This window comes from Manduca sexta, chromosome 16 (genome assembly GCF_014839805.1).
Source record: "Manduca sexta isolate Smith_Timp_Sample1 chromosome 16, JHU_Msex_v1.0, whole genome shotgun sequence".
Lineage (NCBI taxonomy): Eukaryota > Metazoa > Arthropoda > Insecta > Lepidoptera > Sphingidae > Manduca > Manduca sexta.
The window spans coordinates 11634947-11654615 of record NC_051130.1 but is presented as its reverse complement, the minus strand read 5'-3'; the positions used below and the strand labels follow the sequence as shown (position 1 = coordinate 11654615).

General features: G+C 36.6%; 2 protein-coding genes across 2 annotated transcripts in view; one reads left to right on the top strand and one right to left on the bottom strand.

The window, feature by feature from the left end:
- Window positions 1-6267: 6267 nt before the first annotated feature.
- Window positions 6268-19658, top strand: LOC115451997 (translation elongation factor 2). Its single transcript, XM_030180420.2, has 15 exons — window positions 6268-6421; window positions 6753-6967; window positions 7541-7734; window positions 8221-8418; window positions 11445-11580; window positions 13442-13664; window positions 14462-14608; window positions 14862-15023; window positions 15356-15520; window positions 15929-16120; window positions 16766-16945; window positions 17377-17666; window positions 17925-18027; window positions 18608-18865; window positions 19283-19658. The coding sequence occupies exons 1-15, from the start codon at window positions 6419-6421 to the stop codon at window positions 19349-19351; spliced, it is 2535 nt and encodes an 844-aa protein (XP_030036280.1). The 5' UTR covers window positions 6268-6418; the 3' UTR covers window positions 19352-19658.
- LOC115452000 (ATP-binding cassette sub-family A member 3) overlaps window positions 18897-19669 on the bottom strand; it is a 72140-nt gene continuing 71367 nt past the window's right edge. Inside the window, exon 33 of the mRNA XM_037439087.1 lies at window positions 18897-18915. The gene's annotated coding sequence lies outside the window, so the exon portion shown is untranslated. The remainder of the gene's footprint in view (window positions 18916-19669) is intronic.

Sequence of the window (19669 nt, the reverse complement as noted above, 5' to 3'; positions counted from 1 at the left end):
TCAATAAAACTAAAAAACCTTCTCCTTATATCACTTGACCTGCTAACCATATAAAAATAAAAGCATTTAATTAATTGTTAATACATTTATTATAACTAAAAAGTTTAATTTTAATTACGTTTTTAAACATTCAAGTAGGTTAATGAATTTGTGTAGCTGCAGACACCACACATAAGCAGTCTTTGCAGTCCGTATAAAAAAGTCGAGTGTGGTATTAGATTTAAGTATTTTCATACTCATCATCTACAGAATGTCAACGCAAAAACTAAATATAACATAGATATTCCCATATTTCAGAACACCCGAACTGAAACAACGTATTTGTTTATTTCAAACTATTTTTTACTAATTATAATTATAATTATTTTGACGTTTGCTAGTAACAAAGTTAAATGTCTAGTAGTAAAGGAATTGAATTTCGATGCCCACTGGGTAACATCTCGAGTTGCCTTATAGTACTCCTTAATTCAAAGCTCTGAATAAAATAAACAATGTTAATGTTCAAACATAGCATTATCAGAATATCAGACATGCAACTTTACAATTTATAAGCTACAGAATGGGAGAGACCAACTTATACAAAAAAGAAAATAACGCAAACTAAGACAAGTTCAAACTCATAGTGGTTATATCGAACGCAAGATGATTTAGGAACAAATAATAGCGCAGGCATAAAATGATTTCCTTGAGCAGTTAAAACAAGCAATAAAGCAGTCAAGGTTCCACGTTTGTAGTGATGCCAACAGACACCTACAACGCACTGTGTTCGGAGAATTATATTTTCAGGTTTCGTTCGTACCCTTCATTGCGAGGGTTCGTTTCTTCGAAATTAAGAAAAACAATATCTGTTGCCAGAATTTAATATCGAGAGGCGGAATATTTTTTTTCCTTTGCGTGTTTTAATATTTTAATTTTATCTTGTCTATGTTTATGATATTTGAGGGCGGGTCGAAGTTAGAATAAGGGATACCATAGTTTCAGATATTAAAAGAGAAAGGGGGCTTAGAAGGTGGAGTGACTTCGTTGTTCCTAATAATGGGTAGGTGAAGTGATATCCAGAGAAGTATAGATCGACTAACAAGAGATATTATATCTCCACAGTCCATACAATCACGTCAGCATTTTAGATATCAGATAGGCACAGACTGATCCTAGTACGAAACACACTTGTAGGAGCTCCAGAGGATTTAACACCATCTGTTTGGTGATAGCTATCTGAGATGATCTAAATATCGCACCAGTCTATCATGACATTACATGAATTAAGTAAAATTTTGGGAAGGGCAATTCGTTGAAAATGGTAATCTAAAATCTTTGTATTGTAATGAACAAATTTTGATAAGTTCCAAGAAATAAATCTGCTTCTGAATTCTGTAGCGATACGATGCAATCAAAATAATATTCTTGGGAAATACTTAATAATGAGGATTTCTTGAGCTCTTGATTTTGTTGACCTGACGAGATGCAGTAACTGAACTGGTACTTATATAATAAATCCTGAAGTTTTTGAAGCAATAGTACTAGTAAGCAACCAATCCATACCATAGTCAACATATTGTGTAGTATCGATTGTTTATCGATGTTATTGTTGTGAATGAAACATCAGCACTGCATAAAAAAACATCACAAAACTGTAATTTCCACGGAAGTTGTTCCTGCGTCCGCTCATTGGCTCTGATCCAACTCTCAATGCCAATTTACAAGTGATTTTTACTTTTTCACACGTAGTCCACTGTTACTAACTGCGCCGAGGACGTTGACTCATTTGGCAATGGCACCATGTGTTAGTCCACATCTGAATATTCCCGCGAAATTAACGATAACCTCAAAAAAATTGGTGTCTTATTCTCTGCGGTAGAAAGAAAGAGATGGAAGTAAAGGAGTGTTGTTGTCTCTCAGCAAGGTTCCAGAATCAGTCCCCAGGTCAGCCATTTAACCTTGATGATAAGAATGAGTGATTATGTACAAAAATATAAGGTCATTGAATATGAAAGTTCGTGCGAAGAGCGTGTACCTATAAATCGTATGAGGGCATTTATAAGGACTTTGTGGACATTGGCTTCAAATATCAAACGTTCCTATACTAATATTCAAATGTTGTTGAACTTAGATGATCGTTGAGTTTTTAATCCTCCAGTTTTTAATTTCTTCAACGCGTGACTGCAACAATACAGTTTTTACGTCCAAATGTGACACAAAAAAAATATTTCAAAATTTTAAATAAGTATATTTTCCGATATGATTGAAATATTGTTACTTCACAACCCTCCAATGCCCTGAAGTAATAAATTTTGTATTTTATAACATTTTTGTATGCAACAAAGTCCCGTTTATGTAATCCTCTGACCTTCGGATATCCCCCAATGAACACGGAATAGGGTTGTCTAAAATTAAAAATCTATATATATAAAAATGAATTGCTGTTCGTTAGTCTCGCTAAAACTCGAGAACGGCTGAACGGATTTATCTTATCTTGGTCTTGAATTATTCGTGGAGGTCTAGGGAAGGTTTAAAAGGTGAGAAAAATTCGAATAATTGCCGGGAAAATCCTCAAAACAGCATTTTTCTATTTCCCATACAAACGTTTTCTAACTAATACGTAGAGTCAATTTGAGCTTTATTGCTATTGTATAAAGTTCACTGTTGTCTAAGCAATGTAGGTGTGTTCCTAACATCAAAGCAGTGTGCGTTGGAGCACAGAATATAATAATGTAATGTCGCGTTCTGAAACTCAACAAAAGTGATATCGCGGACCCGACTAAATTGAACAGTCACAAAATTTAATATATCATTAGTTATTTGCTTGGCTTCACGATATTATTTCTTTTGTTTTACTTTAAAATGCATGTTTTCGTTATGGACAATTTTTGAGCTACTTTTGCATATCTATACTTATAATAAATCTGTAGAGAGGTCCATTCTGTACATGAAATATATTTCCAAAATAACTGGGGGTGATTAGGGATCGATACTGATGCCAAAAATGCAATTAGTAAAATTTTTGTCTGTCTGTCTGTATAACCGTTATAGAAACAAAAACTACTCGACGGATTTTAACTTAACTTGGTACAATTATTTTTCATACTCCTGAGCTGGTTATAGTATACTTTTCATCATGCTACAATTAATAGGAGCATAGCAGTGATGGAAAATGTTGGGAAAACGGGAGAAGTTACTCCATTTTTTAAGCTTCCGTCATTTCGTGTGCAACCTTAATGGTTAAAAGTTCCTTCGATTTCACCAGGATCCCATCATCAGACCCTGACCGGACAATCGGACCACCTGCATACCACCATAAATTAAAAAAACATCCCGACAAATTGAGCACCTTCTCCATTTTTGAAACCCGAAATCCACGCGGGCGAAGCTGCGGGCGGAAGCTAGTATAATATAAATATAGAAATTGACTTGATATTTCAATTATTTTAGGAAAAATCTACGATTTATGAATAAATCACGAATGATATATATTTTTATAGTATTTTTCATGAAATAATATTTTCTCATCTGAGTAATGATTTGATATAAGTATATGAGCTTATGAATAAAGTTAAAAAATATTTAGACATTGGTAAATTCTTGAATATATCCAACTTCAATGTTAAATTATTATATTTATTTGAAACATACTTATTAAAGTAAAACTATTAAACAGGTAACACCTAAAATATTACTTAAGCTAAGATTATTTTTAAATCTCGGAATTGAATTAAAAAAAATCACAGACATATTTATGAACTAATAAAATTCGTAATTTTTGTAAATTGTCGTACGGTCAAGTCAACACGTCCAATAAACACGTCAACGTGGATTTACAGTTGAAAAACAATAAACTATTGCGTTACTTCAATATTTTGGCTCTAAGACATGTTCAGTATTTTAAAAGTAGTTTGTGTTATGTCTAGGTTTCGAGCTAGACGACACAAAAATGTCTGCAAATCTATTTTTAACGTAGTTGCCAGCCGCGACGCATGGCGGATAAGTTTTTACTGTAGTATGAATAAAATATTAAATGTTTTGTTTTTTTATTCCCATACCTAACATTACCCAACGAGTCAATATTTTCCTGTGCTCTTAATTCAGGAGCCAGAAAAAGTATATCCAGTAGGTTAAGTGTGACGTTACTTATGCTGCAGTCGCCAGAATTATGCCGGCTCATTAGCGACTGTCGCGTCAAGGGAAGTAACGTCTAATGTCTAACATTGCAACTACAAAAGCATCATAACAAAGAAGTTTAAATTATTAAGTATTGCGACAGTAAGTACTTATTGTGCTCGTCACCTTATTTAAAAAAAAAAAAGGCAAAGTTAGATTTTATTTCAGAGGGACCCCTATACCTTTAATAAAATTAATTGGAAGACAACAGTAATTAAATTATTTTTCATATTTTTATCTTACTAAAAATATTGTAAAATTATCTATCAAATTTAGTCACATAAGAAAAAAATAAAATACATTTATATTCTCCGTAACAACCCTACATACACCCTCGCAGATCGCAATCTCGCGTCACCCCAAGCAATGTTTACCCTCCTTAATTTGACCTATAGTCGATATATTGCTACATTATTAACAATAGGTTTGATCAGTTACCCAATCAGATACATTATAATGAATGTCAAACTTTTTTCTAAAATCATTATTTTTGAACCAAACGATGCCATTACAGTATATCAATTAAAGTACCATAGAAATAGAACTAAGTATTTACTTATATCGAAAGGTTCGTACCTGGGATATGTTCTTATCGTAGGCACTTTATACAATTTAAAAATATATATTATTTTTGTTTTCTATTAGCTGTAACGATTGTAGAACGACGCCTTGCCTATGGTCTCAGGAACGCATTATATCCAGGAATTGAATTTTCCATGGACGGAGCCGCAAGCAGAAGGTAAGTAGTCCATTGAAAAGTATGATGCATGGATATAACAAATTGTGTTTCATTATGATTTATGATCAACGTCTCGTGCACTATTTAGAAATTATTTGATTTGGAAAATAACTAGTTTTTGGTACAATATTGACCTTCCTTATTCGAAAAACTTATTAATAATATTTTGAATGAATATACAAAATACCTCAATTTAATGCGGGGTGATGAATTAAGTGGAGGTTGTATTTAATCTTGTTTGACTGGCGACAACACTACACATTTATCTAGGTAGTCTATATAACTGAAAACAAATGATAACACGTGACCTGATAAGACAAAAATGTTTTTATCTTCATTATCTTGTCATAACAGTGATAATGTTATGGAATTTATTAACCTGAGTACATGAACGGCGAAATAGGGTTGTTCAATCGTGTCAATTGGTCGATGTTTTTGTGTTTCAAATGTGGTCGGGAAATTTCCCTCATTCCGTTATTTAATTCTCATAATTGTTTACTTCAAATTATTCAGAATTATATAACTTACCTATTATTTATTTAAGTTTAATTTTGTTTCAAATAAATCATAATTTAAATAACAATAACATCCCCTGAAGGTCCCAGTTCTGAGGCATTTTCCACTTTACACAAATAACTATTTCCGCCTTCTTACTTATATAATTGTCCATTTGGGGCAAAAAAATTAAATACCAGGCTTGATAAATATTTTTCCGAGTGACAAATATCTTAATTTACCTGAAAATCAAACTGAGAATCTTACGGCTCACACTAGTGTTCAAAATTTAATGAGTAAGACAAGTAGTTTTTTTTTCCAATTCAATAATCACAATTTCAAATGTTTAAAAATTGTAAAGACTGTCCCTGCATTGTTATGTAACTATTATTATAATTTCACTAGTCTTCCTCTAATTATAAATCTATATTGCATTTTTTACAATGTAATGTTTTATTTTCGCGTTGAGTAGTGCCATCTATGTACTGTGTGGCCAATTTACGACGTGGTTATATTTCGTTGGAACTTGCAGTTTGAAACTAGAAATATCTAATTAGTTTCGTTTGAAATGTACGAGTTCAGCTACTCAACAAGAGATGGCAGGACCGTCAAAAAATTGCTGGCTCCATGTTGGCAGCTAAACAATAGCGTGTCACCATAAACAACGTAATGTTGCCATAAAATAAAGTCATTAGTCGATTTCTGTCTCAGATTTATGTACAAAAAATAAAATATATATAACATTTAAATATTATTGAGGTCTTTAAATATGGTAATAGAAATTTATTATACTATTAATTTGTATGTACAAATTCCATAAGGCGATTTATTATTTTTTTTTAAGTTTTATATTGCATAATAATTAGTGAAAGGGAACGTTTAATTGCAACACTAATATTGTCTATGGTCTACAGGTATTTGACGGCTAGCTAGAACATCCGGCCCTCGAACGGGTCCTTTTTCAAGCGTACGCCATTGCTGGCGTATGGTAGTTTATTTTATTGAAAGAAAAATCAAAAACCATCCAAAATGGTGAGTATCTAAAATGATGGAAGTGATCACAAAGGTGTCCCTGTGTATCTGTGCTATCGTTTCACGTTCATATTTTAGTAAATCCGCGTATATAACCGTAAAAGTTATCGACTTTATTCACGTCCGTAGTCTTTGTGATCGGATGACGTTTCCAAGTGATGCGGTGATTCCAAGTGATTGTGTAAAAGTCGCGAGCATATGTAATTTCGCTTTAGAAACTGGGTTCTAAGCTCAAAAATGCGACGTGCGTATGACAAGTGGTTGACAAAAATGGAGAACATATGTGTTGTGATGGGGCGCTCGCTGAAAGGTGTTTTTCTCGTTTGTGCAGGTGAATTTCACTGTAGACGAGATCCGCACGATGATGGACAAGAAGCGGAACATCCGCAACATGTCCGTTATCGCCCACGTCGACCACGGCAAGTCGACCCTCACCGACTCTCTGGTGTCCAAAGCCGGTATCATCGCCGGAGCCCGCGCCGGAGAGACCCGCTTCACCGACACAAGGAAGGACGAGCAAGACAGATGTATCACCATCAAGTCCACGTAAGTACCACATGGTCTAATAACCTTGTTAATGTCGCATTGGCACCCTTGAACTGGCAGAGAGGTTAGAATTTGGGCCATTTAACGCTGAATCATTTGTTAGCGTCGTATGTAGGTACAACATTGCACAATAGTTTGCAAAACATACGTTCAATACCTAATAAACTATATAATGGTCATACAGGCTGTAGAACTAAGCCAAAACTATGTATAGTATTTTTATAGTTTATTCTTTCGCTTAACACTTGATCTCGTGTACATTCGCCACTTAACCTCTAAAAGGCAAAGTAAGGATGACAACTACTTTCTCTGTCTTGATAAACAAAGATAAAATTGAGGTAGACAGGACATTTATTGCAGTTTAGAAAAATAATAGTATTACTTTAATGCAATAATTTAATCTATGAATTACAAATCCTTGTGTAAGAAATAAGTAACATGATGATTGTTCTCAACCATTAAAAACTGAAATTCAATGAAGAATTTTAGAACGGCCATCTGACGAAAACTCCCCTTCATCAATACCTCACTTACCATCAAATACACGCCATAACCACCATATTTCTCCACCAGTGCCATATCTATGTTCTTCGAGCTAGAGGAGAAAGACTTGGTGTTCATCACAAACCCCGACCAGCGTGAGAAGAACGAGAAGGGTTTCTTGATCAACCTGATCGACTCACCTGGGCACGTTGACTTCTCATCTGAAGTGACGGCTGCTCTCCGTGTCACTGATGGAGCTCTTGTCGTGGTGGACTGCGTTTCTGGTATGTTTTTTGTATGATCTATAGACTACATTTTCGTCATGGTATATGTGAAGGTGTGGCTATTGTTTTAGCACTCGAGAGGCAACAAATTGCACTGAAACTAACAACTTATGGTGCAACATGCATACAATAGCTTTATCAACACACCTAATTGTTATTAATTATAAATAAGGAAAATGTATAGTTTAAAGTAAATATTTTGTTTAATGCAGTACATAATTGCATTTTTTTTTTAATTTGTTTGAATTACAATTTTTTTATAAGCCTGTATTGTGTTAACATGAGAGATATGTGAAAACTAATGACTGGGGTGGATTCTTTCAATGTGATTTAATTCTATGGATTGGCATATTAAAAGCTATAAATGTAGTTTTGTAACATATTTTCCAATTAATAAACAAAGTTGGGTGGTCCTAGCATTTATACCTTTCATTATGGAGCAATTTACATTAAAGTATATTTATACATTATAATTTTATTCACCAGGTGTGTGTGTACAAACTGAAACCGTACTGCGTCAGGCCATCGCCGAGCGCATTAAGCCAATCCTGTTCATGAACAAGATGGACCGTGCTCTGCTTGAGCTGCAGCTGGAGTCTGAGGAGCTGTACCAAACCTTCCAGCGTATTGTTGAGAATGTGAACGTCATCATCGCCACCTACTCTGATGACAGCGGTCCCATGGGTAAGTCAGATATGATGAGTTTTTTTTATTGTTAAAATATTGTGTGGAATATAAAAAATATTTTATGAAACACAAAGAATGTGTATGTTTTGAACAAACATTAACACATTGAAGACTACAGATTACATATTATTGGTGAGAGTCTACTGGCTTATTTGTTTTTGACAATTCAATCTGCAATTTTGTCTATAAATATTTGCAAGATGGGGGTAAATTGTCTTTTAAATTTTATAGAACCTACCTCACATATAAAGTATATTGTAATCTGTAATGTAGGATGTGGTGGTTAAATAACTGGTTAAAGTCGGCGTATTGATTACTGCAACGGTTCATAGCCGGTGTCGGGTCGACCATGCGTTTTTATAACCCGCGGCCGTCAAAAGTAGGTCATTTGTGATCACCTCTTTATATCATGAACACTTTCAATTAAAATGTGGATGAGGTACATAAATAAGATTGGGAATAGAAAATGACGTTTCTGAAGTTTAAAAATGTGGCAAAAAATTGTAAAAAAAATAATTATATTCACATTTTTGGAAAATATATCTGTAAATGCCTGTGTAGCAAGTCGCCTGTTACGACAGGTCTGGTAGGCGCGGCGAAATTTGCCTTATATGGCAAGATGTTTATGCCCTTTCGAGAATCGTTCGTGAGAAGCGAGAAAATTGCTTTGTCTAAGTGAGGCTTTATATAGGTAGATTTAGTAAAATTGGCCTGCATTATATGAGTAATGCTCAAAGAATTCATCATTTTTTGAACATTACACTTCGACTGGCCGCAAAATAAAAATAGTGAAAGTATATTGATGTAACTATTGTAAATGCATTTAGATGTATCAGTTAACAACTATTCATAGTAAAAATGTCTGCCTTTCTATTCACATAATTTTTATCGTAATCAGTGAGAAAGTACTGCACATAAAAAGCATTGGCAGATCAGTGTATTGGTGAAAGTGAATACTTGATACATTATCATCGCATCTTAACTTGCAAATGCGGTTATATCGCACTGGCATTAAAATTTCACAACTACTTTTAACCAATGGAAGGCGATGACGTGTGGATGTTTTAAGGAATTTTGTAGAGGGAAAGTCTTTTCACGCGACCGAAGCAAAGTGCAATATCTAGTAAGTTTATAAATAACTCGCCCTACGCCTCTGCTTACCCTTCAACGCCCACATTAAGTAACCTAGACTGTCTTGTATTTGACGTCAGTAGACATGGGTGTCGATTGCGTACTCCCACGGGTCTGCTCCTCCGACCTTTGTTATGACGTAGGCGGGTTCCCGGGAATTACTGAGCTTAGCTTTATAAATGTCGCCCTATAACTTGATCTTATGTATAAATGTAGTGATGGATGGTTTTTATACCGTCTGAGATGACTGCAGTCCGTGTTAACCTTAATAATATGCATAATACGCCTTTATCTCCTAAGAGGTAGGCAGACGTGCAAGCAGTGCACCCACTTTGCCCCAACTTTGTTCTGTGCCATGGTGTTATAGGAGGCGAGTCTATAGCCGTTCAAAAATACGATTGACAATAAACACGTGTAAGACAAAGAAAGTTTATCATTAATTATAATTATCATGTTATTCAAATCGTTAACGTACAAAGTTACAAAATTTATTGCACTATCAAAGTCACGTTGCTCGGATAATTTATTACAGAAGTGGCTAGCACGGTAAAAGTTGGGTAGATAACGTGTTATGTTTATCGAATATCAGCAGCATGTAAGGCGCACGTGGCGAGATCGCGCGATCGAACCACTGTCAGGGTCAGACGATGACTCGCGCGACGCATTCTTTCACTAAATTGAATAACATTAATTTAAATTTTATGATTTTTTTGTGGGATTTAACGAGGATGTAGAAATATTATAATTTTGTTAAACACGTGACTGGTTCGTGTGAAGTATGACTTGTCCGGTAAGATCAGGGTGTTTACTCGCAAAATCGGTATTCGATATATCGTGACATTTGTCGTATTGAAGTCTACTCTTTTACATCGTTGATATTATCGAAACTCGAACGAACGATTCATATCGGACATGAACGTTCTAATTTGATCATCGACACAACATCTTGAGATTATTTATTTTGTATGAATTCGACACTTACTCCGAACAAAGAAAAAAAATCAAATTTACTCTTTGGTTACGATAAACGATAAAAAATTCGAACATTTGTTACAGGAGGGTGTTTCCGATATTCTCGGAGCAGCATCGTTTCCGATTTATCACTGTCCATTTGACGAGTAGATCTCCAATCTTTTCTCTTAGTCTTATCTTTAGGAATAAAGACTTATTCCGGATATGTAATTTAGCGACGTATCTATTATTATCATATGGGTTAAATAATGTGTTTATCAGTCAATATTATTCAAAGTAGTTAGAAGTCACTTAGAACTCAATTGCATTAATTGACGAAACATGATTATAAAATTACGTGTATTACATATTACGATAAATTTGCATAGTTGTTTAATAGCAGTATGGAGTTTTAATTTTAAATATACTTTAACGGCCAAATTTTACGACATTTTTATAAATCACATGCATGTTTGTCCCAGTTGCATAGTAAATTTTTTTGGCAAATGCATGCCAAAAAATGGCATTTGCTTTGCTTTGAAGGAGAGTTTGCGGCCAAATGTTTACTGTAGTTGGTAATGTTGACCTATTTGTTCATAAAGACCACTCTTTTATGAATAAAACACAGCAATTTACGTGATAGAGAGAGAGCGCATAATTTTAAGAATCTATTTGGTCGAATTTTGAGTAATACTTTGTAAACGTGGCATACATGTGATGATATATTATGTAGTTTCAAATAATAAAAGCTTTTTTTATAGTTTTGGTTCAGCCATGTTCCATATAAAGCAGCTCTACTGGGGTAGTCACTATCAGATACACATTAGCATCACACCTTGTAACTCAGAAGATTGATAGTGCATCAAAAATTCTTGTTTGAAGGATTTTGATGGACTTTCGGTAACAAGTCCAAACTTGACCCTTCCATTTTTGTCGCACAGGTGAAGTGCGCGTGGACCCTAGCAAGGGATCTGTCGGTTTCGGTTCCGGCCTCCACGGCTGGGCCTTCACCCTCAAACAGTTCTCCGAGATGTACGCCGACAAGTTCAAGATCGACCTCGTCAAGCTCATGAACAGGTCAGTGAGATGATTTGGAATAAATATGCAAATTATGAGCGAAACGAATTGTTTGCGTGTTTAGTCGGGCATGAATTGAATTTGATTTTGATGCGATTTGTTGATCAATTGAATGATCATACTTATATATAAAGAATTCGTTTCACTCATATTATTGATTTCCAGGTGGTGAGAGAATTAGCGAGGTGATATACGGTTTTATTTAAAGGTTTTTAAGACTTATCAGCTGTATTCTTAGACAATTTGCAGTTTATTGACAATTACGAATTTTAAATCAACAAGTCAATGACAGCTGATAATACTTTTAGATCATTCAATGCTTGTAAGCCTGGAATCTAGTATAAACAAATAGTGAATCAAAGTTCTAACAATACAGCATTACATGTTACATCTGATTATTGAGCGTGTTCATTGAAATTTAAATAAAACAAGAACACAATAACACGTTGAACAAATAAATTCTTATAGTTGATGTATTGTTAAACTGGAACAAATATTTGTTTAAACCTTTGGAGTAAATTATTCTTATTGTTTTTGGCTAAAATTTTAATAACAAGAAGTGCATTTAAACTTCATTATAATTAACAAAAAAATGCTTCCTCTGTTTTGAATGGTTTGTTTCATTGTAAAGTATATATGTCTAAAAGTTTATTGAACACTTTTCTGCAACCAAGTTGAAGTATTTTATTCGCGCCACCCGATGCACGCGATGCTTACGTCACGGATGCATTTTGCGCTGCGTCGTCACTGTTACGCAATGGTAGTGCCGCAGTGCAGTAATGATTTTTACCAGCTGTGCCTTTTGCAGCCATGAGGCAGATAATTACTAGGCAATTTGATATTCCTTTAGCAAAATATTTTTTTGATAGATTTTTACGATTGATGGCTCTCGCTGTATGGATAGTAACAAGAGTATGCGTGCAACCGATAGATGATTGGCTTTCCTTAATATTTTTACGAAGATTTTTTTTGTTATATTTGATTTTTCTCAATAAAATCGTCCCATTGATACTGGGTAAAGTGTTGATGCTATACACCAGCGGCAGACAAGGACGAACATTAAATTCTCAACTTGGATTGGTAGAATGCTCCCCATGGACTTTTTACAACGATAGCTGAGAAACATGTTAACCTAAATAATACGCACGCAGCTTGCATTCAAGTTGACACTTTGGAGGTAGTTTTGAAATGAACGCAAGTGTGACGTCATATCCTTCACGATGGAAACGCGACCTGGGCCCTTATTCTGTATGATAGTGTAAACGCGTAACGCGGCCGTGTCATGTTATCTTCGAGAAATGTGCGTGGAACGGTATTCTGTAAGCCAAATTTCTATAGTCCTAAACATGATGCGTTGTGTTTCGTGCTTGTTACACACTGTTAAAATAAGGTGCGGGATAGAGAATAAGGCCCCAGGATAGAGAATAAGGCCCCTGTTATTTGAAATAATTAAGTCAAACTATAGTTAACCTAAAATGTGAAATTGACAAGATGAAATTATATCTACGTTTAGCACATGAAAGTGTGGGTCGATGGAGTTACAGTGAAAAGGTTAAATACCGTAATAGTAGAAACTAAACCGTATGTGCCTACCCTTACAGCACTAATTAATATGATTAAATAATTCGAGATGTTCGAACTTGCGCATACTTATTCTTAGGTGTTGCTTGCGCCTCCGTTCGCTTGAAAAGAACTTTCCCTGGAGTAACCTTTATACTTTACTGGTTCTCTTGATTCAAGTATAAACTTGTAGCAAATTTAATCAAAATCCGTTCAGTTAATCATCATCATTCACCACAAGTACATTACATCCGAATATACAACAATAAATCACTAACAACGCAAACAACTTGTCCAACAGACTGTGGGGTGAGAACTTCTTCAACCCCCAGACCAAGAAGTGGGCCAAGCAGAAGGACAACGACAACAAGCGTTCGTTCTGCATGTACGTGCTGGACCCCATCTACAAGGTGTTCGACGCCATCATGAACTTCAAGAAGGACGAGATCGACAGCCTGCTCAAGAAGCTCGGCGTCACCATCAAGCACGAGGACGCTGACAAGGACGGCAAAGCGCTGTTGAAGGTAAGAGTTTAAACTAGGACAGCGAGACATTATGCAAAGTTGTCGAATGTGGGATCTGAGAATTTACATAATACTAAATATGGACATTTTTTCAAATGAGGCCATATTTAAATTGTCACATTATTAGAAATTATTTTTGTCGCGTCTTCGCCGATAGGTTACGACGAAGGCGCGGTTCCGTTGTTTGATACGTGGCTCGCCCCTTAACAATAGCGGTTGGGTAAACAAAGACTACCTGATGAATCAGAAAATTAATACCACGAATCCTAACAGATATTCTATGTTATTATATTTTAAGGTAGATTGAAACAATAGCTTACGTGTTTACTTTTTGTATGTGATTTTTAAATTTTGATCAATTTGAGTCCCAAGTGTTGCCAGTTACTTATGTAATATGTTTCTGGGTGTCAAAGAGGACTAATATTAAATAATCTTTCCGGAATTGGTCGTAGCTCCTTATGGTCTGCGACCCCATTAATGATAGATACATTTATTAACAAATCATATAATTTAACTTATCCATCATTGATTATCCCTGAGTATGCATATAGTTTTATCCTAAGCACAGATTTAGTTCAGCTACTTTATTTGATATGAATATAAAATATAGATGGATAACTCTAAGTCATTTAATACCACTTTTACACCACCAACAACAAACACAAATCATACACAGATACTTATTAACTTGTAAGTATAAAAATAAGCAGTCTTATCGCTAAGAGTGTTCTCTTCTAGATATCTATCGGATGGAATTACTTATTTAAAATATCATTTAAACATTTTTATCTTGTTAGGTGGTGATGCGTTCGTGGTTGCCCGCTGGTGAGGCCCTGCTTCAGATGATTGCCATCCACCTGCCCTCGCCTGTGGTCGCCCAGAAATACCGTATGGAGATGTTGTACGAAGGTCCTCATGATGATGAGGCCGCTATTGGTATCAAGGTATGTTATGTCAATAATATTGTGATATGCAACATAAGACGGGGTTATTTATACCTTTAAAAAGACTTCAATGTCAGTAATAGTCCCTATTTTGTCGTCGTATCACTTTGTGGTATAGTGGAAATTATATATAAAATATTCAAATAACTCAAAAATAACAAGGTGCATTAGTAACAGTTTTGATAGCTACTAAACGGCGTGGCAACTTGTTTGTATACTGTAAATTTGTACTTATTAAAATTTGTCATCACAGAACTGCGACCCCGAAGCACCTCTCATGATGTACGTGAGCAAAATGGTACCGACCTCGGACAAGGGTCGTTTCTACGCGTTCGGCCGTGTGTTCTCCGGCAAGGTGGTCACCGGACAGAAGGCGCGCATCATGGGCCCCAACTATCAGCCCGGCAAGAAGGAGGCAAGTAAAGCTGAATCTGATTACAACATGCCGAAAGAAAGGCAAATTCCCTTGAAACTTAAACATTTAGGTTTAAAACTATTGAAGCTATGCAACTTATAGTGGTAGAGACGTAAGCGAGGCCTATCTAAGCAATAGAATTTAAAATACGCATTCAAGTGGAATGTTTACATTCTGTCACGCATTGGCCCTGGAGATAAAAAAAAATGCATAAAAACCAAGGTGTAATATTGCCTCTAAGAATATGGTTGTGAGTTTATTTTTGGAATATTTTTTTTGCAATAGATTTACGTTCTTGTATTTGTGTACTAACACTACTCTTATGCCCTCAGGATCTGTATGAGAAGACCATCCAGCGTACCATCCTCATGATGGGTCGTTATGTGGAGGCCATCGAGGATGTGCCCTCTGGTAACATCTGTGGTCTGGTCGGTGTTGACCAGTTCCTTGTCAAGACTGGAACCATCACCACCTTCAAGAACGCCCACAACATGAAGGTATGATTTATTTATAAGATTTGAATTTATATATAAAAAAATATACATAAAAAATTATTGATTTCTTTAAAGTAAAAAAAAAATCATGATTGTCAGTATCTGCTATGAAGACATCTTTCTTCATAGCTCATAACATAATTGTTATGCTATTGCTGGTTTTTTGTTTTTTTGTTAATATTTCATATTAGTACATCTTATTGTAAAATTGCAATTGCTGGTGGTAGGCCCCTTGCATGGCGACCACCGCGCCTAAGGTATAAAACTATAACAGCCCACGTAAATGTTTCATTCGGGAGTAAAACTATGTATTGAATGAGAATTCAAATAGGTCTACATAATTGTCATCTTGCAAGGGGTAATTTCTTACCATGAGGTGCAGTGGGGATGACTTAAACCTTGTACTGCCAGGTGATGAAGTTCAGCGTGTCGCCCGTCGTGCGTGTGGCCGTTGAGCCCAAGAACCCCGCGGATCTGCCCAAGCTGGTGGAAGGTCTGAAGCGTCTGGCCAAGTCCGACCCTATGGTGCAGTGCATCAACGAGGAGTCTGGCGAGCACATCGTTGCCGGCGCTGGAGAGCTGCATCTTGAGATCTGTCTTAAGGTATGTGATCTGGCAAATGTATGAAAATAAGTGTTGCACAACCAGAGTTCCATCTGGACTATACTCCATTTACTGTCAGTGTCTAATGATGAGGTCAATGAATCTAAAAAAGCTAAGTTGGGAAATGTAAAGATGGGCTAAATATACCTACCTTATCTGTTTCTAGTTATTATACCAAAGAGTTTGTATTTCTTGACTCAGTTCAGTATGGTATTGACACTAATAAGAATAAAAAAAAAAAATATTTTGAGCGAGCTCCATTTGGACCATCGGATATAGTAGCGTATAGTTGCGGAGATTTGTACATATTGGTGTATGAGTCCCAAGTGTTGCCAGTTACTTGTTCAATATGTTTCTGGGTGTCAAAGAGGACTAACATAATACATTCTTTCCGGAATTGGTTGTAGACCCTTATGGTCTGTGACCCCATTAATGGAAGATACATTTGTTTGTTTAAACAAAATTTTAGCTGAGGGGGCTTATTTGTAGTTATATTTGTTACTGAGTTATCAATTACAATATAATTGATTGCTCATTTTACATGCTACTTATGTTCACATTTGATAGAATATAAAGGATCCAGCCAATCATCACTAAACTAAATTTATTGTGTATTATACAAACTGAACCTTATTCTCTCGTTAGGATCTCGAAGAGGACCACGCGTGCATTCCAATCAAGAAGTCCGACCCTGTCGTGTCGTACCGTGAGACGGTCGGCGAGGAGTCTGACCAGATGTGTCTGTCCAAGTCGCCCAACAAGCACAACCGTCTGTTCATGAAGGCGCAACCCATGCCTGAAGGTCTTCCCGAGGATATTGATGAGGTGAGTCACGAAAATATAATTTCAAATTGATTTAGTGAAGCGGTTCAAACTCTGGGTTAGGTTTGTAGTTTTTATTTATAACCCAATTGTTTTTTAACTTATTTAGTAACATGTTTAATTAATCCGAAGTTTGAAATTCCTTTTAAAATACCTTCCTGCACACCGTGCCGCACTGTAGCGAGCGTTTCTCTGTGTCTCTCTCGCTGGGACAGTGTCGGCGTGCATCGGAAGCAGAGCAACTCCGCGCGCGTCTAAACGCTGCTCAGGACCTCTATCCTTATGTCCTAAGACTGCATGCTACGGCGCGTGCGGTACAAAGATTTTAATGTAGAATTCAAAATTTCCAAGACTAATGCAATAATCCATTAAAAGTGAGTGGAAAATAAATTTGGTTGAATTATTGGTTACCAACCCCTTTTTTGTTGCAATAGGGCCACGTGAACCCACGTGACGACTTCAAGACTCGTGCGCGTTACCTGAGCGACAAATACGAGTACGACGTGACTGAAGCCCGTAAGATCTGGTGCTTCGGTCCCGAGGGCACCGGACCCAACATCCTGGTGGACTGCACCAAGGGAGTGCAGTACTTGAACGAGATCAAGGACTCCGTGGTGGCCGGTTTCCAATGGGCCGCCAAGGAGGGAGTCATGGCTGAGGAGAACTTGCGCGGTGTCCGCTTCAACATCTATGACGTGACGCTGCACACGGACGCCATCCACAGGTCAGTATTATAATACCTCGCTCGGGATATCATCGCGATTTATTGACACAATAATAGACCGCGTTTCCAACTATTTCCAAAGCAATTTAATCATTTGTAAAAACTGCAGACAAGAGACACAAATGATTTTTATATTGTATTATGAATTTTTAAAATATATCACATTAAAATATAACTTCCTTATTAAAACTAGAAGTTCAAATAAATTGTTGAATTTCATCAAACAAAATTAATACCATGTATATTTGTTCACAACAGAGGAGGCGGTCAAATCATTCCAACCACCAGGAGATGCTTGTACGCGTGTCTGCTGACCGCGCAGCCGAGGCTCATGGAGCCCGTGTACCTGTGCGAGATTCAGGTACGAACACCAAAGCCTGGGGCCACTGATAGATCGATTAGTGGTCAGCTCTGACGGACAACAAGCAATGTGGGATAATTAACTCATTCTGTTTTCTCATGCAACTTATATTAATTTAAACTTCAAAAAAATCTACTTGCAATTGGTTCTGTCAGGGCTACTCAAGGAAGTATAAAGAAGCCCAACATATTTTTTAAGGGCAACATAATTTTTATTTACTTTTAAGTTAATGGTTTTATCCATTGTACCCTTACCCACGTTCTATCCTGAGCGGCCTATCCTTCCACGAGAGTGCCGCCTTTCCGAGACGTGGCAGAGCAATCAGTTCTTTGTTTTGGCATTGTCACCCAACATATTACCTTGCCTGAATAGGGGGACTAACATTTAAAACAAAATTTTAACACAACCAATCAATTGGCAATTATCCTTCGAAAATGCATGTGGTATATCAAGCATACTTTATCTAATTGATATGAGTATGCTAAGTGCAAGTTATTTGTTGAACATTTTTGTTTTCTCTTTTTTTTTCACAATTATGAAGTTAGAAAAGCACAGATACTAATTACCATTTTATTCCCAGTGCCCTGAAGTCGCGGTGGGCGGTATCTACGGCGTGCTGAATAGACGGCGAGGCCACGTGTTCGAGGAGTCTCAAGTGGCCGGCACACCCATGTTCGTGGTGAAGGCGTACCTGCCCGTAAACGAGTCGTTCGGCTTCACCGCCGACTTGCGTTCCAACACCGGTGGTCAAGCGTTCCCGCAGTGCGTGTTCGACCACTGGCAGATCCTGCCCGGTGACCCGTGCGAGGCTGGATCCAAGCCCTACGTCGTTGTTCAGGTGAGATGATGGTTGCATTATGAGGATGTGAAATGGAATGAGCCGTCTTTCTGTAAAGAATGAAGATTGCAAAAGGGAAATTGCTTCTTCATAAATTGCAAACTATATATATTGTAACTCCCCACATATATTGGATGTTTTGTGATTGTGTAAATTCAGTAAAATATAAATCACGATCTTCCTGCACACCGTGCCGCACTGTAGCGAGCGTTTCCCTGTGTCTCACTCGCCGGGACAGTGTCGGCGTGCATCAGAAGAAGAGCGACTCCGCGCGCGTCTAAACGCTGCTCAGGACCTCTATCCTTATGTCCTAAGACTGCATGCTACGGCGCGTGTGATACAAATCTACCGATATAATAATAATTAAATTGTGAAAGGTGACATATCCTAATAAATACTTTTTTTTTTTACTTGCAGGAGACAAGAAAGAGGAAAGGATTGAAGGAGGGTCTTCCCGACTTAAATCAATACTTGGACAAATTGTAAAAGCCGTAGCTAATACAATCACCACTGTAAAATATTGTACCATTTGTGAAGCGCTTATTTGTTTTGTCACCGGGCGTTTATTTTGTCGCGTACAGTGCGCCGGCGCAGCGACACGGCGTCGCATGCATCGTTGTAACAACCCAACCACAGTGATACTAGGTTTACGTGTCACCATTAAATAAATAAATATTATACAACATTACCCATTCTTTGATATGACATTATTATTGTTATCATGGATGTGTAGCGGGATCCAAGGATTTCTTTACTTGTAATTAATTTTTAAATTATAATTTTTTCTATTATACGGTATTGTTT